The sequence below is a fragment of the Scyliorhinus canicula genome, chromosome 11, assembly GCF_902713615.1.
Source record: "Scyliorhinus canicula chromosome 11, sScyCan1.1, whole genome shotgun sequence".
In the NCBI taxonomy this organism is placed as follows: domain Eukaryota; kingdom Metazoa; phylum Chordata; class Chondrichthyes; order Carcharhiniformes; family Scyliorhinidae; genus Scyliorhinus; species Scyliorhinus canicula.
The window spans coordinates 74,509,470-74,532,945 of record NC_052156.1 but is presented as its reverse complement, the minus strand read 5'-3'; the positions used below and the strand labels follow the sequence as shown (position 1 = coordinate 74,532,945).

The 23,476-nt window shown below is 47.1% G+C and overlaps 1 protein-coding gene across 4 annotated transcripts in view; it reads right to left on the bottom strand.

The window, feature by feature from the left end:
• LOC119973141 (inositol 1,4,5-trisphosphate receptor type 1) overlaps positions 1-23,476 on the bottom strand; it is a 624,311-nt gene that overhangs the window by 132,555 nt on the left and 468,280 nt on the right. For all 4 annotated transcript variants that reach the window (XM_038810748.1, XM_038810749.1, XM_038810750.1 and 1 more), the window contains one exon: positions 909-1,084. In XM_038810748.1, the coding sequence (XP_038666676.1) occupies positions 909-1,084 (176 nt within the window). The remainder of the gene's footprint in view (positions 1-908; positions 1,085-23,476) is intronic.

Here is a 23,476-nt window from a genome sequence, read left to right as displayed (position 1 = left end):
TGGGGAAGAGGGCGAGAGCGATGGGGAAGAGGGCGAGAGATGGGGAAGAGGGCGAGAGATGGGGAAGAGGGCGAGAGGTGGGGAAGAGGGCGAGAGGTGGGGAAGAGGGCGAGAGATGGGGAAGAGGGCGAGAGGTGGGGAAGAGGGCGAGAGATGGGGAAGAGGGCGAGAGATGGGAAGAGGGCGAGAGATGGGGAAGAGGGCGAGAGATGGGGAAGAGGGCGAGAGATGGGGAAGAGGGCGAGAGATGGGGAAGAGGGCGAGCGATGGGGAAGAGGGCGAGCGATGGGGAAGAGGGCGAGCGATGGGGAAGAGGGCGAGCGATGGGAAGAGGGCGAGCGATGGGGAAGAGGGCGAGAGATGGGGAAGAGGGCGAGAGATGGGGAAGAGGGCGAGAGATGGGAAGAGGGCGAGAGATGGGGAAGAGGGCGAGAGATGGGGAAGAGGGCGAGAGATGGGGAAGGGGCGAGAGATGGGGAAAGAGGGCGAGAGATGGGGAAGAGGGCGAGAGATGGGGAAGAGGGCGAGAGATGGGGAAGAGGGCGAGAGATGGGGAAGAGGGCGAGAGATGGGGAAGAGGGAGAGAGAGATGGGAAGAGGGCGAGAGATGGGGAAGAGGGCGAGAGATGGGGAAGAGAGATATTGAGAAGGGCATTGCTGTTCGGAAGCAGAAAGAACGGGCTATTTTACCTCTTTTGTATTGGTACAACAACATTAATCTTAAAGTTTTCAGAGGTGCTCCTGTCTCTAGAACCATGGAATCATTCAACACCGAGCATGGTCATACAACTCAGTGGTCATTTGGTCCTTCCTGCCTCTGAGAGCTGTCGACACATTTACTGATCAAAAAGCCCCTCGGCCAGGTTAGCATGGATTGTACCGGTGTTGTAGTTTCAAGAAATACTCACATTAAACGCTCCCAACAAATAGAGGGTTGGCTCTAAACCAACTGAGAATATAAGTCGCAAAATCGTAGAGGCAATCAAGGCTCGAATACCATGAGGTTTAGGAAGGGCGATTACGATAGCCAGAGAAATGCAGACTGCTGTCCATAGTAGGCCTGACAAGTGTGCCTCCAAAGTACCTACACACAAAAGAAATAGTTAGTACAAGAGGTTCACTGCAATCACCAAATATGGGCTGTGCAACCACAGGCAGGAATTTCCAATGACGCACAGTAGTTTTGTGGACAAGAATCAACTTAAGGACTTGGAGCAGGAAACCCCCCATCCCTATTTGTAAAAGTTGTAAAAGGATGTCCTTCCCCTTCTTGTCTCAACTCAAACTATTATTGCTCGCATTATACAACCAATGACAACATTTCAACATATTCAATAAACTCTATATACGACAGGCAAGGAATTCTGTCATTCAGACTTAACATTCGTTCTTGCCAGTAGAAAAGAAATCAGAAAAAGAAAAAGTCTTCGCTATCAGTGGTCAGGTCAGAGGGGAAGATGGTTTCACCATCAAGTTTTTAAAAACTCATTTTCCAGTATGTGGGCATCGCTGGCTCAGCCACCATTTATTGCCCATCCCTTGTAGCCCTTGAGAAAGTGGTGAGTTGCCTTCTTGAAGCGCTGCAGTCCCTGAGGTGTAAGTACACCCACCGTGCTGTTAGGGAGGGAAATGCAGGATTTGGACCTAACCACAGTGATGGAACGGCGATATATTTCCAAGTCAGGGTGATGAGTGACTTGGCAGGGAAATTCCAGATGGTGGCATTCCCAGATATCTGCTGCCCTTATCCTTCTAAGTGGTAGCGTTTGTGGGTTTAGAAGGTGCTGCTGAAGGAACCTCCCCGAGTTCCTGCAGTGCATCTTGTTAAGTTTTGCATAAGGTCGAAACAATTGAGCATGTGGTGGAAGAGCAAAATGAAACCCCTCCCCTTAATTACTTTCCCCGTACCCTAGCACAGGTTAGCTTTCAATAATTAGAAGATAAAAGGTGTCTCTTGTCGTAGTTTTGGCAGGTCAAATAGTACACTTTGGTAAGCAGAGGAGGTATAGGCTGTCACTCCTGTGTAGCATCGAGGGAGAGCTGCCACGTCAGAGATGCTACCTCCTCCGGTTGAGATGTTTAACCAAGGTCCCATCTGTCCTCTCAATGGATGCAAAGATCCGACAGTGCCTCAGCCAATAGGCAATTCAGAGCACACTCACCTCTGCATCATAAGTCCCTTTCCAGGACTTGATGCAAAACTCAAGGCCGACACTCCAGTGCAGTACGCAAGGAGTGCTGCACAATCAGAGGTGTGATCTTTTGGCTTAGGCGAGCATGAAAGATCCCACGGCACACTTTTCAAGAAGAGTTTAGGGAACTATTTCCAATATTCATGCCAAAATGTATCCCTCAATAGATTCTTTCATTTTTGTATTGCTGCCTGTGGGGACTTGGCTGGGTGCAAATTAGTTGCCCTGTTTACTACATTACAACAGTGATTCCACTTCATAAAAAACAGCAAAGCCATTGTATTCGGCTGCCGTCACTACATTCCTTAAGACACTGATTCCATCGCCACTTACCCCCAACCACTGTCTGCAACCTCTGTATCCTATTTGATCTCGAATTGAACTGAAGGTCTGTCCCCATCTCCTCTCTATCACCAAGACCGGGTATTTACACCGTTGCAATATTGACCATTTCTGCCCCTGCCTCAGCTCCCCTGACATGGATGCCCTCAAATCAAGCTTTTGTCATCCCAAATATTACAATGCTGCCTTGGCTGGCCTCATCTGGTTGAGCTCACTGAGCTAAATCGCTGGCTTTTAAAGCAGACCAAGCAGGCCAGCAGCACAGTTCGATTCCCGTACCAGCCTCCCCAGACAGGCGCCCGAATGTGGCGACTAGGGGCTTTTCACAGTAACTTCATTGAAGCCTACTCGTGACAATAAGCGATTTTCATTTCATTTCAGTTTGTACTGAGCTCAGCTGCCCATGTTCTGACCTGCAGCATTTCCCCACCATATCTGCACTCACTGACCTACACTGCCTCCTCCTGCTCCAGTAATCCGTTCATTTTAAAACTGTCACACTCGACAGTCATATCCAGCTGTCACTTCATCTCTTTCAATCTCTGCAGCCTCCTCTGGTCTGCAACCACCCCACAAAAATAAAACCTCAGCCTTCCTCCAATTTGGCCTGCTGCTCTTCTCTGATATCTTTCACTACATCATTAAAGGTTGTACCTTCTTTGTAGAGGGCCCGAGCTCTGGAATTCTGGAATTCCACAAACATTTCCCTCTTCCTTTCAGACACTCCTTAAAATCTATCTCCTTGACCAAAGCTTATGGTCACCTGACTTAATAACGGTGTGTGATGCGGTGTCAAATTTTGTTTGATAACATTCCTGTGCAGTGAATTGTGATGTTAAAGTTGCTATGCATGGTGGCGCAGTGGGTTATAGCCCTGCTGCCTCACAGCGCCGAGGTCCCAGGTTCGATCCCGGCTCTGGGTCACTGTCTGTGTGGAGTTTGCACATTCTCCCCGTGTTTGCGTGCCTCCACAAGCCAAAGATGTGCAGGCTAGGAGGATTGGCCACGCTAAATCCAGGTTCGATTCCCGGCTGGGTCACTGTCTGTGTGGAGTCTGCACGTCCTCCCCGTGTGTGCGTGGGTTTCCTCCGGGTGCTCCGGTTTCCTCCCACAGTCCAAAGATGTGCGGGTTAGGTGGATTGGCCATGCTAAATTGCCCGTAGTGTCCTAAAAAGTAAGGTTAAGGGGGGGGGTTGTTGGGTTACGGGTATAGGATTGATACGTGGGTTTGAGTGGGGTGATCATTGCTCGGCACAACATCGAGGGCCGAAGAGCCTGTTCTGTGTTGTACTGTTCTATGTTAAATTGCCCATTTAATTAGAAAAACTGAATTGGGTACTCTAAATTTATAAAAAGAGGTTACTATATAGATGCAAATTGTTGTTTTTGATCATTTGCAACCACACCCGATAATCAGGCAGAAGTCAGAATAAATGCCCTGCTTTTGGGTATTTTCTACTCAGAAAATATCTGCATTCCTACAATGGTTGGTTTTGTTTCTTAAGATGTTTTTAAATATAAAACGTGGCACAAACAACTGAATGTGGAACTGAAGTGTGACAGATGGGAAATGCATGTTAGACATGACATATATCAAAATATAACAACTGTGTGAACCTATCCGATACCTAAACCACAATGTGAATAACAGAACAAAAATGTTCTTCGAAACTCTTGAAATTAGTATAAAATGCGACATGGATTGCTTGTTAAAAAGGGTAGATTATCTGCTGAGCATATGGTCTGTGGCAGTGGCAGAGGGGTAGAATATAAAGTTTGAGATGTGCAACGACTGGAGAGCTGGGACCAGAAGGGAAGGAGCGGTGTTGCAACATGCTATTCCTGCTCTCTTTCCTAAAGCGATGATGAAAGATTTATGACAGCACTCTGCAGACAGCTGAATCATTGAGGTGCCCAGACGTTTGTTGGAATGGGATTAAAGTGCCTCCAGGTAAAATTTTCTGCAAGGTGTGAACACAGGTCTTGAGAGAGCTTTGTTATGAAACACACCGATCTTAAAACGCACAAAAGTGCTGTGATGCTCAAATGGGTAATTCAGACTTGACAGGAGGTCTATTCGGCGCGTTATCTGCTCCTTACTACATCACAGCACCTTTGTGTCTCTCCTTTGATCTCGTCAAAGGCAGCTGACAGCTCATGGGAAATTAATTCAATGACCCAACGTCCAATTTCCCACTAATCCGGGCAGAATATTTAATGTTCATTCTGAATTTTATCTCGCCATCGGATGTCTGTTCAAGTCCAATTTTTCAAGGAGGCAGGGGGCAGATGGACACGGAACACACACCCAAAAAGAGAATTCCCCCAAGTGTGATGACAGCAGTTGACAAGAGGAACATGTTCAAGAAATACCAATGGGTTTCAGTTCCTTGTATCGTACAAAACCGGCTGTCAAAATTTAAATAAACCCATTCATATCATGACCAGTCAAGACGTGTTCTATGAATAAACTATTCCATTGATCAAAATACGTATTTATAATCCAAAATTATAATATTTGACATTGTAAAATGTCCTCAATTACAATAGCATCTACCTTTCAAAAAGCATTCAATTGGTCGTAAAATGCTTTGGGAAGTGCTGAGATCGCGGAAGGCATGATAGGAGTGCAAACACTGTTGCAACCTGCCTCGGTGCTCTGTCAGATGGGTGCGAGGGATGGGCTGGTCTGGGCTGTCATGAGTGGGCGGATGTTGTGGGTGGCCTGGGCTCCCCACCCTCGCCTCTCACCCCTCGACCGCCCCCACCAGCGTCACCCCAGGGATCTGATGGGACCGTGCGGTGGAATGGCCAGTTCGCATGCATCACCCAGGTGGACAATGGAACGTGCTACCGTGGATTTCCAAAGTAAAAATCCATTGATTTTGGTTTTGAAAATTTGGATTGACCCTGCATCCACAGCTTTTAGGTGGTGGTGGTGTGGGTAGTTCCAGATTTCCACGACACTTGGCGTGATGTCCTTCCTCATTTCCGTTCTTCCTCATTTCGCTCAAATATAACCCAACTCTCATTTTACAACACTGCCCTTATGTCCTGGACAAGCGGTGATAATAGCTTCTATATTCATCCTGTTAAATCCCCTAGTCTTTTTAAGTGCCTTTATTTGATCACCCCAAATGTTCCTAACATAGTAACGCCTGCTACCTTCCCTTCACATTCTTTGATCCCCTTTGCCCCAAGAACAGTCTCCAACTGTTTCTTGAAAAGATACAGCACAATTCTCTGGCCTTGTTGCACTCTCGCTTGAGTGAAACGAGGCCGGTGATAAGCGGGGGAGGTGGAAAACGGGAACCACACTGAGCGCCAAAACATTTGCGATACAACCGACCCTCTCCCGTAAGCAAAATCAGAATCGTAGCGAGAAACCAATTATTACCACTTAAGCCCTATTACCATACACCTAAACCTCCCCATATCTAATGGCCTCTCATGATTCAGCGGCCTCCCCAGCAAGTGGACACGCTGGCACCGATTAGTACTCCTTTCCAAAATCCTGAACCTGGAGGATGGGCTGCTGAGGGATGAGGTGGTGAGCAGCCATACTCGCTCACAGGCAATGAGTCAGTCTGGGGGGGAAAGGGCATCCTGCCCCTGTGCTTGGGGGGGGGGGCTGCGAGGCAGTGGGGGTTCCGGATGTGCGCGGGACCACCATGCTAACCCCTGGACCGTGTGTTCCTGTACTAGGGACAACCCTGCCCCCCATCTCTCTGCCCCCAATCACCCATAACTCCTACTGAGCGCAGTGGGTTCTGGCCGTGTGGCAGAAAGCTGCTGCTTTATTAAGAATAATCTTTTTATTCTCCACATTTACATCAAATAAACAAAAAAAAACAAACAAAAAACAAACACGTTAACAATCCCTCCAAAATAACAACCCCCCCCCCCCCCCAATATACAATCCAATAAATCATTTGTGAATTCCAGATAAAAGTAAACAAAACAAAGCAACAGCAAATTCCCCCGCCCGGCCATGTTCAATGGTAACCTTTTCCCAAAAGTGCACAATAAACAGTCCTCAGGAATTTTCAAACCCCTCCTTCATCCCCTCAGCTTAAATTTCACCTTCCAGTCAGAACTTCCAGCAGTTCCCCCCCGCCGAGCCGAGACAGAGGTTGAAGAAGCTGACCTTCAACCCGACAGGACCCGCCTTCAGGCGATCAGCGAGGCCCAGGCTAAAACCCATCTGCAGCTCGGGCTAGTCCGACACACCGAAAATGGCCTCTAAGGGACCCGGTTCCAAGTCCACATTTAGTACCCCGAGATTGTTAAGTAATGGGTTAAGAGACATTCCAATTAGTTGTCTCATTTATGTTAAGCATCCAATAATTGACAATGATATGTAAAGGAGCTTCAGGTGGCCCTTGTGTGAGGTGGTATGATGTTAGAATTTTGTGCAAAGTCTGTTGAAGGAAATTAAAGGTGTTTTGTGGAAAAGCAGCAGAACCTTTGACTCTTTGTACTACAGCAGCTAAACTTCTATCAGAGATGATACTAAAGACTTCCCTCCAGTAACCCTCCAGCTTTGGATAGGACCAAAGCATATGTGCATGATTTGCAAGGCCCCTTCCATACTGCTCACAATCATCCTCCAGTCCCTCGAAGGGTCAGCTCACCCTCACGAGGTGCGCCCTATAAACGACCTTCAGGTGCATCAGCCCCAAACTCGCGCATGAGGTTGAGGCGTTCACTCTTCGTAGCACCTCACACTACAATCCTTCTTCCAGTACCTTCCCCCAACTCTTCTTTCCACTTGGCCTTAATCCCTTCCATGGACACCCCTTGCTCATCTAGAATCTTCCATAAATCGCTGACACCACTTCTTCTCCAATCCCCCTGTTGTCAATACCTCTTCCAACAATGAGGGAGCCAACGCTAGCGGGAAGCTTGCAACCTCCTTCCTTGCAAAGTCTCGGAGCTGCAGGTACCAAAACCCTTCCCCTTGCCTCAGTCCATACTTCTCTCCCTACTCTTCCAACCTCACAAAACATCCCACCAGGAACAGATCTTTTAATAACCTGATCACCCTCTTCTCCCATCTTCGAAACCTCCCATCCAGCCAACCTGGTTTGGACCCATGAGTCCCCCTAATTGGCATCTCCCCTAACCCAACCCCCAACTTAAAAGTGCTGCCTCAACTGCTTCCAACTGTTGTGTTGCCGCCACCACCATGGGACTTGAGGAGCATTTGCCCGGGGCCATCAGAAGTGGCGCCGTTGCCAGCACCCTCCGCCCCAACCCCCCTACACAGACCGTACTCCATCCTAAACTACCTGGACTCTCCCCTCCCTCTCTCTTCCACCCCACCCCGTCCCCTCCTTTTCCGCATTTACCCCCAATAATAGTATAGTAAATTTGGTAGGCCCAGCCCCCCCGCCTGCCGCCATTGCTGGAGGACTACCTTTCCGACCCTGGCTACAGTCCCCCATAAGATAAATGAGGTGACCAATTTGTCCACTTCCTTGAAGCATGCCTTGTATAAAAATTTGTCAGGCACTGAAATAAAAACAAAAATCGTGACAGCACATTCATTGAATTGCCTGCACCCGGCCTGCCAATGAAAGAAGGAGGTTGTCTCACCTTGCAAAGTCCGCTTTCACCCACCCACCAAACTAGTAATATTGTATCGATGGAGCCCACAGCCCCCCCCCCCCCCACAATCCCACAGTACCTGCACCCCCAAGTACCTGAAGTGGATTGCCGCCCTGCAAAATAGCAGCCCGCCCAGTCCCGCCCCCACTCCTGGCTGGGACACTACAAAATACTCAGTCGTCTCCAAATTTAATTTGTATCCTGAAAACAAGCCAAACCTTTGGAGAAGTCCCATTATGTTCCCCACCGATGTACTGGGCATTAAAACATACAACAATAAATCATCCGCGTACAAAGATACCCTTATATTCCATCCCCCATCGCACTACCCCCTTCCACAGTCCCAAACTCCTTAAAGCGATGGGCAATGGCTCTATCGCTATTGCAACTAGCAGGGGGAAGATGGGACACCCCTGCCTGGTACCTCGTTGCAGAGCAAAATACCCCAAGCTCATATTATTTGTGCGGTCACTCGCCATCAGTTCCAGTTGGTATATAGTAGCTGTACCCATTCCGTAAATCTCGGCCCAATCCCAAATCTCTCCAGGACCATCAAGAACCAGCACTCTTCCCGATCGAACGCCTTTTCCACATCTAGCCCGACCACCACCTCCGTCTCCTTTCCCTCGGCCGGTGTCATAATTACTAACCTCCTAATATTCAAAAATAGCTGCCTTCCTTTCACAAACCCTGTCTGACCTTCTCCTATCACCTTCGGGAGGCAGCCCTCCAACGTTGCTACCAGTACATTCGCCAGTATCTTGGCATCTGCATTCAATAACGATATGGGCCTATACGACCCACACTCCATCGGTTCCTTGTCTTTCTTTAATAGCAGGGAGATTGAACTTTGTGGTAGCACCCCCTTCCCTATCGCTTCCTCAAACATCCCCACCATCAGCTTAAAATGTCTTGTAATACTCCACTGGGAACCCACCTGGCCCTGCCACCTTCCCCGATTGCATCTTCCCAATTGCCTCCTTTATCTCTTGATCCCCCACCGAACCCTCCCATCTGGTCCTATCTTCCTCCTCCAACCTCGGAAACACCAGCCCATCCAGGAACTCCCTCATCCCTTGGTTCCTCTCCCGGTCGCTCTGACCATTACAGCTTTCCGCGAAGTCCTCTGACACCTTTTAATCTGCTCCGGGCCACCACCAATTTCCCCATCCTATCCCGCACCTGTACTATCTTCCTCGCCACCGCCTCGCTCCTAGGTTGGGCTGCCAGCATACTGCCTTCTCCTCGTATTCATAAATCGCTCCCCTTGCCCAGCTCAGTTGGCGTACCGCCTTCCCTCTAGCCTGGAGCTCCCTCCTCCTGTCTACCTCCAACATCTCCTCTATCAGCTTTTGCCGCTTCTCCCTCTCCTCTTTATCCACCTCGGCCTAAATGATATCACTTACCCCGCCCCCCTCCCCCTCTCATTACCACCTTTAGGGCCTCCCATACCACGGCCTGTGATAATTCCCTTGAGCAGTTAAATCCTATGTATTCCTCAATCACTTTCCTGATCTTCTTACAGAAGCTTCGGTTCCCCAACAACTCCGCATCCAGGGATGGGCCAGTGCCGTCAGCTGGAGGACCTGCGGGGAATGGACACATGGTCACTTGGAGGGATGGGTCAGTCTGTGTGGCAAAAACCACCCCTCATCCTCAGGGCCCATTCCTCATAGGACAGTCTGGACCCTCTCCTGGCAATTGTGGGAGAGTTTCTCCCGTGGAGACAGAGGGCATCGTGCGGCCACATGTACGGTTCACATTGGGTGGGGGTGTGAAGGGAGACTGGGGTGTCAACTCACCCATGCTGCCCGGTGTAGGTCATTGATCTTCTTGTGGCACTGGAGGCCAGTCCTCCTGGTCATGCTTCCCGAGCGGACTGCTGCTGCCACTTCATCCCAGGTGACACTCTGGGACACTCGGGGGAACAGGACACCCCGCCTGGCCGATACCGCATCTAGGAACCTCCCCATGGCCGCTCATCTGGGCGCCATGGCTGTAAGCTGAGTGGGGTTGGTACTGCAGGTGCTGTTTAAGTGCTGCTTGAACCTGTAAGCTGGGGTGGGGGACTGGTGAGTGAGAATGGGTTGGGAAGCCTTCATTTGCGGCCTCATTAAGTGGACCAATTAACATTGAATAGCATTGCCTGCCCTGCCTTGCCTGGCCGAGTGCCGGGAAGTTCGTGGCAGTTCTCGCTCATTACCACACTTCGAAATCTCTCCGGAGAATCACGGCCATAGTGTTTTGGCCTCAACTACTTTCTGTGGTAGCGAATTCCACAGGCTCGCCACTCTCTAGGTGAAGATATTTCCCTAATGTCAGTCCTAAATGGACTACCCAGTATCTTCAGACTGTGAGCCGTGGTTCTGAACACCCCTGCCATCAGGAACATCCTTCTTGTATCTTCCTTCTTGACTCGAGGGAATACAGGTCCCATTTATACAACCTGTCTTCATAATTTAACAATTTGAGCCCGAGGTAGAGACCATTGGGGGCGATTCTCCGAGCCCCGCGCCGGAGAATCGGCGCAACCGTGCCACGACGCTGGCGCGCGATTCTCCAAGGTGCGGGGCGCCGGCCACGGCCACTGGAATAAGCAGGGCCACCGAATCTCCGGCCCGGATGGGCCGAGCGGCCGCACCGATATGATAGAGTCCCGCCGGCACCGTTCACCCCTGGCAGGAACACTGCTGGAACGATCGGTGGAACGGTCGGTGGAACGGTCGGTGGAACGGTCGGTGGGCCGGCCTCTCCGCCCCCCCCCCCCCACCTACGTTCAGGCGCGGCCGGCCCCCGAATACCGACTCCATCTTGAGTCGGGGCCAGCGCGCCAAAGAAGTCCGCCACGCATGCGCAGGATGGAGCTGGCCCAACTGTGGGGGCCAGAATCGTACATAACCGGGCCCGTTTCACGCCATCGTGAAACGCGACGGCGTTCACGACGCCACAAACTCTTGGGCCCAATATTGGAGAATCGACCCCATACTGTTTGTAATGTCCTGTTAGTTCCACACATTTCACTCTTGGAGGCTGAACAGATATACTGCAAGGTGCAAGAGCATTCAGTCCCTCACTGACGACACCATTTGCATGAGCTTGGAACAAGCTGCAGGGATAACACCCAAAGAATTGTGTACTATGCAAAGATTCTCTTTGCCTTATGCTCTCAACACTGAAGCCAGCCGAGAACTTCCAGCATCTATCAAATATGACACTTGAACATGCAAACCTTCCCGGAGTTCTGTGAATGCTTAGGGCATTACAGGTTCTACCACAAAGGACAAATGGTGAAATTTGTGAGCTGATACCAATACTGCCAAAGATCTGGTGAGTGATCGGACAGCAGAACATCCAGGGTTTTAGGGGTGGGAGCGATGAGCTCTTGAGCAACAAAACATGAAGACTGTTTTTTCTGAGCTCCTGCCCAGATTAACCTTTTTTGAAGAACAAAATACAGAAACTGGGAACAGGAGTAGGTCATTCAGCCCTTTGAGCCTGCTCTGCCATACAATAGGATCATGGCTGATCTTTATCAGCCATATTCCCGCTTTCTCCCCATACCCCTTCATGCCATTAAAATCTAAAGAAAATGGCTTTCTTGTTTGTGTTTTGGCCTCCATAGCCTTCTGTGGTACAGAATATCATATGTTCACCAACCTTTAAGTTAAGAAATGGTTCCACATCTCAGTCCTAAATGGTCTACCTTGTATCCTGAGAATGTGTCCCCTGGTTCTAGATTCCCCAACCAGGGAAAACATCCTTCCTGCATCCAGTAAGTATATCCTTTAAGTAGGGAGCCAATACTCATGCAACACCCCAGATGTGGTCTCACCAAGGCCCTGTTTTACTGCACCAAGACATCCCTATTTCGGAACTCAAATCCTCTTGCAAAAAAAAGCCAACATACTACAGTATTTCGCCTTCCTGATTGCTTGTTCCACTCCACTTTTGTTGACTAGTGTACAAAAGGGCATCTAGGTGCCTTTGTACATACACACTTCCCAATATATCACCATTTAAATAATATGCATCCTTTCTTTTTTCCCCCCACACCAAAGTGTATAACTTCACAAATAGCTATGTTGTATGGATCTGCCATGTGTTTGTCCACTCATTCAACTTATCTATACAGCCTAAAAGTCTTCTTGCATCCTCCCCATAACTCACAGTTGTGCCCAGTTTTGTGTCATCATCAAACTTGGAAATGTTACATTTGGCTCACTCATCCAGGTCATTTAGATATCTTGTGAACAGCTGGGGCCCAAGCAATGCCGCCTGCAGTACCCCACTGGCTGCCACTTATCCACACTTTTAAATTTTGCCCACTTATCTCTTATGAGGGGCCTTATCAAAGGCATTCTGAAAGTCCAAATACACTACATCCACTGGTTCTCCCTCATCTATTCTACTAGTTACACCCTCAAAAAACTCCTGTAGGTTTGTTAAGCATGATTTACCTTTCATAAACCCATGCTGACTTTGTTAAGTCCCGTTAATCCTTTCCAAACAGTCTGTTATCACGTCTTTTATACTCTTGCATGTTACCCACGACTGAGGTCAGGCTAACTGGTCTGGAATTCTCCCTTTTTTCTCCCCCCCCTCCCCTTCTGAATAATGGGGTTACATTTGCCACACTCCAATCCGTAGGAACTGCCCAGAGTATATAGAATTCTATATTCTAACTCAACAGTTTCCTAGTTAATTTAATTTATTTAGTGCCCAACCTTTACATAGCTGCCACTGTTATCTTTTGCTGACTCGATTCCATTTGCGCCAGTCTCAATTGCCGTGTTTTTCATCATTGTGCCCCCGCACTCAGAAGGGAAACACCAATACAAACAACAAAAGAACAAAGAAAAGTACAGCACAGGAACAGGCCCTTTGGCCCTCCAAGCCTGTGCCAACCATGCTGCCCGTCTAAACTAAAATCTTCTATACTTCCTGAGTCCGTATCCCTCTATTCCCATCCAATTCATGCATGCCAAGATGCCCCTTAAATGTCACTATCGTCCCTGCTTCCACCACCTCCTCCGGCAGTAAGTTCCAGGCACCCACTACCCCCTGTGTAAAAAAAAAAAAAACTTGCCTTGTACATCTCCTCTAAACCTTGCCCCTCGCACCTTAAACCTATGCCCCCTAGTAATTGACCCCTCTACCCTGGGGAAAAGCCTCTGACTATCCACTCTGTCTATGCCCCTCATAATTTTGTAGACCTATATCAGGTCGCCCCTCAACCTCCGTCGTTCCAGTGAGAACAAACCAAGTTTATTCAACCGCTCCTCATAGCTAATACCCTCCATACCAGGCAACATCCTGATAAATCTCTTCTGAACCCTCTCTAAAGCCTCCACATCCTTCAATGCAAGGAGCATCCGGAATAAAGTAGGTGAACTTGGAGCGTGGATTGGTACTTGGGACTACGATGTTGTGGCCATTACAGAGGCATGGTTAGAACAGGGACAGGAATGGTTGTTGGAAGTTCCGGGGTATAGATGTTTCAGTAAGAGTAGGGAAGGTGGTAAAAGAGGTGAGGAGTAGCATTGTTAATCAAGGATAGTTTAACGGCTGCAGAAAAGCAGTTCGAAGGGGATCTTCCTTCTGAGGTAATATGGGCCGAAGTTAGAAATAGGAAAGGAGCGGTCACATTGTTAGGAGTTTTCTATAGGCCCCCAAATAGTAATAGAGATGTGGAGGAAGAAATTGCAAAACAGATTATGGATAGGTGTGGAGGTCTCAGGATAGCTGTCATGGGTGACTTTAACTTTCCAAATATTGATTGGAACCTCTACAGGTCGAACAGTTCGGATGGGGCAGTTTTTGTACAGGAGGGTTTCTTGACACAATATGTGGATAGGCCGACAAGAGAGGGGGCCACATTGGATTTGGTACTGGGTAATGAACCGGACCAAGTGTTAGATTTATTTGTGGGAGAGCACTTTGGAGATAGTGACCACAATTCGGTGTCTTTCACTATTGCAATGGAGGGATAGGTCCATACGGCAGGGCAAGGTTTATAATTGGGGGAGGGGCAATTATGATGCGATTGGGCAAGAATTAGGAGCATAAGATGGGAACAGAAACTGTCAGGGAAAGGCACAAATGAAAAGTGGAGCTTGTTCAAGGAACAAATACTGCGTGTCCTTGATAGGTATGTCCCTGTCAGGCAGGGAGGAAATGGCCGTGTGAGGGAACGATGGTTCACAAAAGAGGTTGAATGTCTTGTCAAGAGGTAAAAGGAAGAGTGTAAGGATGAGAAAACAAGGTTCAGTTGGGTCGCTTGAGGGTTACAAGGTAGCAAGGAATGAGCTAAAAAAAAAGGGCTTAGGAGAGCTAGGAGGGCGCACGAGAAGTCCTTGCCGGGTCGGATCAAGGAAAACCCCAAGGCTTTTTACTCTTGTGTGAGAAATAAAAGAATGACCAGGGTGAGTGTAGGGCCTGTCAAGGACAGTAGTGGGAGCTTGTGCATGGAGTCAGAAGAAATAGGAGGCGTTGAATGAATACTTTCCTTCAGTGTTCACCATGGAGAGGGGCCATGTTTTTGAGGATGAGTGTGTGATACAGGCGGGTAGGCTGGAGGAGGTAGATGTTCTGAGGAAGGATGTATTAGCAATTTTGAAAAACCTGAGGGTCGACAAGTCCCCTGGGCCAGATGGGATATATCCAAGGATTCTTTGGGAGGCAAGGGATGAGATTGCAGAGCCTTTGGCTTTGATATTTGGGTCCTCACTGTCCACGGGGATAGTGCCAGAGGACTGGAGAGTGGCGAATGTTGTTCCTCTGTTCAAGAAAGGGAATAGGAATTACCCTGATAATTATAGGCCAGTTAGTCTTACTTTGGTGGTCGGTAAATTAATGGAAAAGGTCCTGAAGGATAGGATTTATGACCATTTGGAAAGATGCAGCTTAATCCGGGATCGTCAACATGGATTCCTGAAGGGTAAGTCTTGCCTCACAAATTTGATTGAATTCTTTGAGGAGGTAACTAAGTGTGTAGATGAAGGTAGAGCAGTTGATGTCGTATACATGGATTTTAGTAAGGCGTTTGATAAGGTTCCCCATGGTCGGCTCATGAAGAAAGTCAGGAGGTGTGGGATAGAGGGAAATTTGGCCAATTGGATAAGTAACTGGCTATCACATAGAAGACAGAGGGTGGTGGTGGATGGAAAATTTTCAGACTGGAGACCAGTTACCAGCGGTATACCAGACTGCACACAATACTCCAAATGTGGTCTCACCAGGGTCATATATGACCCTGGTGAGACCACATTTGGAGTATTGTGTGCAGTCTGGTCACCTCTATATAGGAAGGATGTGGAAGCATTGTAAAGGGTACAAAGGAGATTTACCAGGATGCTGCCTGGTTTGCAGGATAGGTCTTATGAGGAAAGGTTGAGGAGGATGAGAGGCGACTTAATAGAGGTTTATAAGATGATGAGGGGGATAGATAGAGTGGACGTTCAGAGACTATTTCCTCGGGTGGATGTAGCTGTTACAAGAGGGCATAACTATAAGGTTCAGGGTGGGAGATATAGGAGGGATGTCCGAGGTAGGTTCTTTACTCGGAGAGTGGTTAGGCTGTGGAATGGACTGCCTGCTGTGATAGTGGAGGCGGACACTTTAGAAACTTTCAAGCGGTTATTGGATAGGCACATGGAGCACACCAGAATGACGGAGTGGGATAGCTTGATCTTGGTTTCGGACAATGCTCAGCACAACATCAAGGGCCGAAGGGGCTGTTCTATGTTCGTGTTGTCTGCAAACTTACTCATCAGACCAGTTACATTTTGCTCCAAATCATTTACATAAATGTGGTCACAACCCAGATGCAGGCAGAGAAATGGGTGACCACCAGAAAGGGCAGGCAGTCAGTGCAGGAATCCCGTGGCTGTCCCCCTCTTGAACAGGTATACCCCTTTGGATACTGTCGGGGGGGCGGGGGGGGGGGGGGGGGAGAGATAGCCTATCAAGGGAAAACAGCAGCAGCCAGAGCAATGGCACCACGGCTGGCTCTGATGTTCAGAAGGGAGGGTCAAAGCGCAGAAGAGCAATAGTCATAGGGGCACAGATCGGTGCTTCTGTGGACGTGAAAGAGACTCCAGGATGCTATGTTACCTCCCTGGTGCCAGGGTCCAGGATGTCTCCGAACAGGTAGCGGGCAAACAGGCAGAGGTCGTTGTACATATTGGTAGCACTGACCCCTGCGGAACACCACGGGTCACAGCCCTCCAATTAGAAAAGCACCCTTCCATTGCTACTCTCTGTCTTCTATGACCTAGCCAGTTCTGTATCCACCTTGCCAGCTCACCCCTAATCCCATGTGACTTCACCTTTTGTACCTGTCTACCACGAGGGACCTTGTCAAAGGCCTTACTGAAGTCCATATAGACAACATCCACTGCCCTACCTGCATCAATCATCTTTGTGACCTCTTCGAAAAACTCTATCAAGTTAATGAGACACGACCTTCCCCTTCACAAAACCATGCTTCCTCTCACTAAGACGTCCATTTGCTTCCAAATGGGAGTAGATCCTGTCTCGAAGAATTCTTTCCAGTAATTTCCCTACCACTGACGTAAGGCTCACCGGCTTGTTGTTCCCTGGATTATCCTTGCTACCCTTCTTAAACAAAGGAACAACATTGGCTATTCTCCAGTCCTCCGGGACATCACCTGAAGACAGTGAGGATCCAAAGATTTCTGTCAAGGCTTCAGCAATTTCCTCTCTAGCCTCCTTCAGTATTCTGGGGTAGATCCCATCTGGCCCTGGGGACTTATCTACCGTAATATTTTTCAAGACGCCCAACACCTCGTCTTTTTGGATCTCAATGTGACCCAGGCTACCTACACACCCTTCTCCAGACTCAACATCCACCAATTCCTTCTCTTTGGTGAATACTGATGCAAAGTATTCATTTAATACCTCGCCCATTTCCTCTGGCTCCACACACAGATTCCATTGCCTGTCCTTCAGTGGGCCAACCCTTTCTCTGGCTACCCGCTTGCCTTTTATGTACGTGTAAAAAGCCTTGGGATTTGCCTTAACCCTATTTGCCAATTACTTTTCGTGACCCCGTCTAGCCCTCCTGACTCCTTGCTTAAGTTCCTTCCTACTTTCCTTATATTCCACACAGGCTTCGTCTGTTCCCAGCCTTCTGGCAGAGACAAATGCCTCCTTTTTCTTTTTGACGAGGCCTACAATATCTCTCGTTATCCAAGGTCCCCGAAATTTGCCGTATTTATCCTTCGTCCGCACAGGAACATGCTGGTCCTGAATTCCTTTTAACTGACATTTGAAAGCCTCCCACATGTCAGATGTTGATTTACCCTCAAACATCCTCCCCCAATCTAGGTTTTTCAGTTCCCGCCTAATATTGTTATAATTAGCCTTCCTCCAATTTAGCACATTCACCAGAGGACCACTCTTATCCTTGTCCACCAGCACTTTAAAAAACTTACTGAATCTGGTTTAGCACACTGGGTTAAATTGCGAGTTTTTAAAGCAGACCAAGGCCGGCCAGCAGCACGGTTCAATTCCTGTACCAGTCTCCCCAAACAGGCGCCGGAATGTGGCGACATTGAAGCCTACTCGTGACAATAAGCGATTTTCATTTTTTTTATGGCCCCTGTTCCCGAAATGCTCCCCTACTGAAACTTCTACCACTTGGCCAATCCTGTCCTTCCCTCAACCAGATACGGACTGTCAAGTCTTGGCACTGCTTGTACCTGATCATAGAATAGAATCCCTACAGTGCAGAAAGAGGCCATTTGGCCCATCTAGTCTGCACTGAACTTTGGGAAGAGCAACCCACCTAGGTCCAATCCTCTGCCCTATCCCCGTAATCCAGTGACTGCACCCAATCACACTAAGGGGCAATTTTGCATTACCAATCCACCCAACCTGCACATCTTTAGACTGTGGGAGGAAACCAGAAGGAACCCACGCAGACACTGGGAGAAAGTGCAAACACCACACAGACAGTCACCAGAGGCTGGAATTGAACCCAGGTCCCTGGCACAGTGAGGCAGCAGTTCTAATCACTGTGCCGCCCCTGACCATCTGATGGAGGAACTCCCAACCACAGAAAACCAATTCTTGTTACTATAGCCTTTCTGAGATCAAAACCTTTGTCTAAAATCGATGATGAGGTGGATTTTTTAAACATCTATCGAACTTCGCGGTCGATTACTGACTGAGAGGAGCTACTGACTTCCATTAACTCGGTCAATGCTATTTGCACTTCACAGGGGAGCGCCTTGCCAGTCCTAGCACTCCGCCAATGAGTATTCAAAGTGATGCAGCTCAAGAATAAAGTGGTTTCGCTCTGATGTGTAGTCGACAAATTGACGGCTAAAACTGAAGACCTTGAAGCAAGGTCGAGGAGATCCAATCGGAGGATTTTTAGGGTGGGGGATAACTGAGGGCCCTTGTCCTACGGAACCTGCGGCACAGCTACTGAAAAGGTGTTGGGTTCCCCCCCCCCGCCCGCCCCCCCCCCGCGTGCGGACTGTTCCCGCAGAGATGCTGCTGCCAGACAGTCCAGGCTGAAAACAAGGCTACAAGTCTGAGGCCGAGGCCTTTCATTATTGAAGTCCATTCCTATCATGTCAATCATAGAATTTACAGTGCAGAAGGAGGCCATTCGGCCCATCGAGTCTGCACCGGCTCCTGGAAAGAGCACCCTACCCAAGGTTAACACCTCCACCCTATCCCCATAACCCAGTAACCCCACCCAACACTAAGGGCAATTTATCATGGCCAATCCACCTAACCTAACATCTTTTGGGCTGTGGGAAGAAACCGGAGCACCCGGAGGAAACCCACGCACACACGGGGAGGATGTGCAGACTCCACACAGACAGTGACCCAAGCCGGAATCAAACCTGGGACCCTGGAGCTGTGAAGCGATTGTGCTATCCACAATGCTACCGGAGACTCTGCAGCTGGCTGGACACAAAGTTACCCTGCTCTTGAAAAGCAACAGAATCTTAAATTTTTCCGGATTTCACTGCAGCAGTAGCCAAAAGCTGCCTTTGCGGAGGTCAAGGGTTTCCTACTGCAACGTCCGGGAGAAAAATTTATTTTAAAAATCAAAAAAAAAGATGACTATGTTTGCATCTAGCTTAAGAAGAAGGGCAGGGTGAGGTGCCAGGGCTGGTGTTGTGGACTTTTTCTATTTTCATTTTCTCTCGTCTCTCCTATTTCTTTTTTCTTTGGTTGCTCTTCATCACTTTGTGATTTCTTTCAACTTGGTTACCTCAATCTAGTCTGTCATGGGAGTGTCCCTTTAAGAAATGTTTTTGTCTTATCACATGACTTCAATTATGTCATTGTGTGGGTAGATTTGGGCTGTGGCTCTATAAATTTTTACTTTCGCTTTGAGTTTTGGACTGGTTTGAACTGTACTGGTTGAAAGAAGTGTCTTTCTCTATCTTCATAAAGAAATAATTGCTTTCTGGAAGGAATTCAAATCTGCTGTTTGAAAAACGGGAACAGAGTATCAATAACAAGTCTCATACAAGTGAGAATGCCATGTTCTGGGCCATGCCTTTGAAAAGGGGTTTCTGGTTTTACTTGGATTTTGTTATTGAATTGGAACAGTCAAGGACAAATTAATTAAGGGTTATACATAGATTACTATCGCTGTGCAGGGTTTTTATGTTTGTAGTTGATTAAAAATTCTTACTGTGGGTGTTTATACAAATGTAACTAAATTCTTAGAATGAAGCTTGTTTTTTGGATTAAAAACGCCCAAGAAGTTCACTGAATAACACCTGAAAGACAGGCTCTTGTGCTCATCCTACCCAAATTCAACAAACAGATAATAGGTCAGGTGAACTCCATAATAAACTTTGGAGTTTTCTAAACCCTGGCCCATAACAGGTCAGTTAATTTTCTTTTTTTGTGTAATGACACCCAAGAATGCTTAATCTAACATGTCTGAAGTTGCTACAAATGTTGTTAGGTGGAATGTAAAAGGGCAGAATCACCCTGTAAAACGCAGCAAGCTATGTTCTCAGCTGCAGAAGTTTAAGGCTGGTATTGTTTTTCTCCAGGGAACTCATTTGCTCACATCTGATTGTTTTAGCCTGGGGGGGGGGGGGGGGGGGGGGGGGGGGGGGGGCGCAGGTTTTCATTCCAAATTTCAGCAGGGTGATGCTGCAATTTTGATTCAGAACAATATCTGGTTTCTCTCTTCACATATCATAGCGGATCCTAATGGCACTTCATGATTATATCTGGTGGTTTTGTTAGTAAACAAGCCATTCTCACCAACCTGTATGCACTCATTTAGGATGATGGTCAGTTTTTTTAAAACCAATCTTTTTCTCCTCTTTGCCCAACATGCACAACCATCATCTGATTCTGGGTGGGGACTTGAATTGTGTTTTAAATCCTTCTCATGACAGTGCTGGAGCAGCTTCTGTAATTCTGTTCCTTTTACAAGTCTACAAAGTTACAGATCAGTGGTGTTCTCTTTTACCTGCTGCAAGAGATTTTTCTTTTTTTCCCCCTCCAGCTCATCATTCTTATTCAGGAAATGCTCTTTTTAAGATAGTAAACCTCTTTCGCTTTTAGACTCCAATGAATATCATAGCATTGTTATATCTGATCTTTTCCGTCCACCCACATCGACAAAATGGGCCCGCTCAACGTACTTTGTATTCTGATCCTATTCTTCTCTCTGATGAAGAATTTATTAAATTTATCTCCTCCCAGGTTGACTTTTTCTTAAGACATCAATACGACTTTTGATGTAATTGTATCCACTATTTGGGAAACATCCAAGATTATTTCAATGGTCAGATTATTTCATTCAAAAATCAGTAAGCAGTGCTCAAGTCACCTATCTGAATTAGTTGACTCCAAATTGACTGGTGGTATGTGTCTGCGCCAACTCTTGAGCTTTACAAGGAAAGACTCCATTTACAGACCAAATTTGATCTTTTATATACCAACCAGGCTAAGCACCATTTTCTGAAATCCAGACAACAGTATTATGAACATGGTGAAAAAGCCAAAATAATTCTCTGTAGCTAACTTGGCATGCCAGTGACTTTTAACCTGACCACAGATCTTCGCAGTGTATTTGGTACTTCGACATGAGATTCCCCAAGTGTATAAATGATACATTTAAAATGTTCTACTCTACTCTGTATTCCTCGCAGGTGGCAGACAATTCTAACTTTCATTCATTTTTTGACAAGCTTGATATCCAACCTTGTGCCCTGTTAGTAGGTACACGTTAGATAATCCCCTCTCAACTCAAGAAATAGATCAAGCCATCAAGGTGCTACCGGATGGTTTTTCTGTTGATTTTGTTTTTAAATTCTCTTCCCATTCATCTCCCCTGCTTAGTCTTGTCAGAATTGCTTTCTCATGGTAATCTTCCATTTACATTAAATCAGGCAAATATCTCACCATTGCTGAAAAAGTGTAAGGGACCCTCCTGAGTGCAGATCCTTTCGCCCCAAATTTCTGCTAAACACAGATTACAAGATATGCGGCAAAGTTCTCGCCCTCCATTTGGACGCCATTTAGTCAACTATTCTCTCCTGATCAATCTGGCTTTATTAAGAGCTGACAGTCATTCTCCAGCTTAAGGTGGCTATTTAATATTATTTACTCCAAGTCTCCGTCTCCTTCTTCAGAAGTTATAATTTCCTTGGATGCTGAAAAAGCATTTGACCATGTAGAACTTATTCAAATTTTGAGAAAAAATATTTTTCTGTGCAGTTTTTACCTCGTGGATTAAAATTTTATATTCAAGGGTGGCATGTGGCACAGTGGATAGCACTGGGACTGCGGTGCTGAGGACCCGGGTTCGAATCCCGGCCCCGAGCCACTGTCCATGTGGAGTTTGCACCTTCTCCCCATGTCTGCGTGGGTTTCACCCGAACAACCCAAAGATGTGCAGGTTAGGTGAATTGGCCACGCTAAATTGCCCCTTAATTGGAAAAACAAATAATTGGGTACTCAAAATTTATTTTTTTTTAAATTAAAAAAATTTATATTCATCACCCGTAGCTTCAATCCGTGGTCGCTGTTAATTTTGTCTACCAACTCTATTTCTGTAGTGGGATTTCAATTGACCACACAACGCATCCAACGTTGACTGTTGTGCATTTGGCACTTCCACCTCACATATCAGCATGAACATAGACTTCTCAATCTAATTTTGCAGTTACAGGGGATTTCCGGTGTGATAAAAATGAATGCATTTCCGAAGTGTTGTTCATGACCTTGCAACATCCCAAATCGTTTTACAGCTAATGAGGTTCTTCTGAAGTCTAGTCACTTCTCTAATATACGGAAACACATTGACCAATTTGTAAAGAAGTAACTCCCACAAAGCAGCAAAAGGAAAATGACCAGCTAATCGTTTATATTAAAAAAATGATGTTTGATGAGGGATAAAAATTGGACAGGGCACCAGGATGAACCTCTCCTGTTCTTCTTCCCAAGAATGACACGGGATCTTGCGCATCCATCTGAGGGGGCAGCCTCAGCCTTAGTTTAACATCTCAACTGAACGGCAGCTCCTCGAACAGTGCTGTACTCCCTCAGAATTGCAGTGGAATGTTGTGCCCAGGTTTCTGGAATGTTACTTGAACTGGCAACCTTCTGGCTCAGAGGTGAGAGCATGACCACTGCGTCATGGTTGCCACCGTCTCAGAACGGATGCAACAACTGTAGTTTGGCAAACAATTTTATGTCTTAAAAAAATTTGTTGGAAATTGTGAAAGTAGTTTCGTTATTCTGAAATATTAAGCAGCCTTGCTGAATACAGAACTGTATTTTAAGCCTAACTGATGATGCACAAATTTGATTCAACAAGCCTGGCCACGTAATTCAGTTATCAAAATTTATTGTCTCCAACTAATGACTATCTCCATGTCAAGTGCTTTCAATTCCAAACGATTTTCAAAAAACTTAATTTTCTCAATTTTGGGACTGATAAAATTTCAAAACTCTTCATGTACATGTCAAATTGTCTAGAATTAGTCATCTTTGGCTGTTTAAGTAACAGCTATAGAACAGTACAGCACAGAACAGGCCCTTCGGCCCTCGATGTAGTGCCGAGCATTGTCTGAAACCAAGATCAAGCTATCCCACTCCCTGTCATTCTGGTGTGCTCCATGTGCCTATCCAATAACCGCTTGAAAGTTCCTAAAGTGTCCGCCTCCACTATCACAGCAGGCAGTCCATTCCACAGCCTAACCACTCTCCGAGTAAAGAACCTACCTTGGACATACCTCCTATATCTCCCACCCTGAACCTTATAGTTATGCTCTCTTGTAACAGCTACATCCACCCGAGGAAATAGTCTCTGA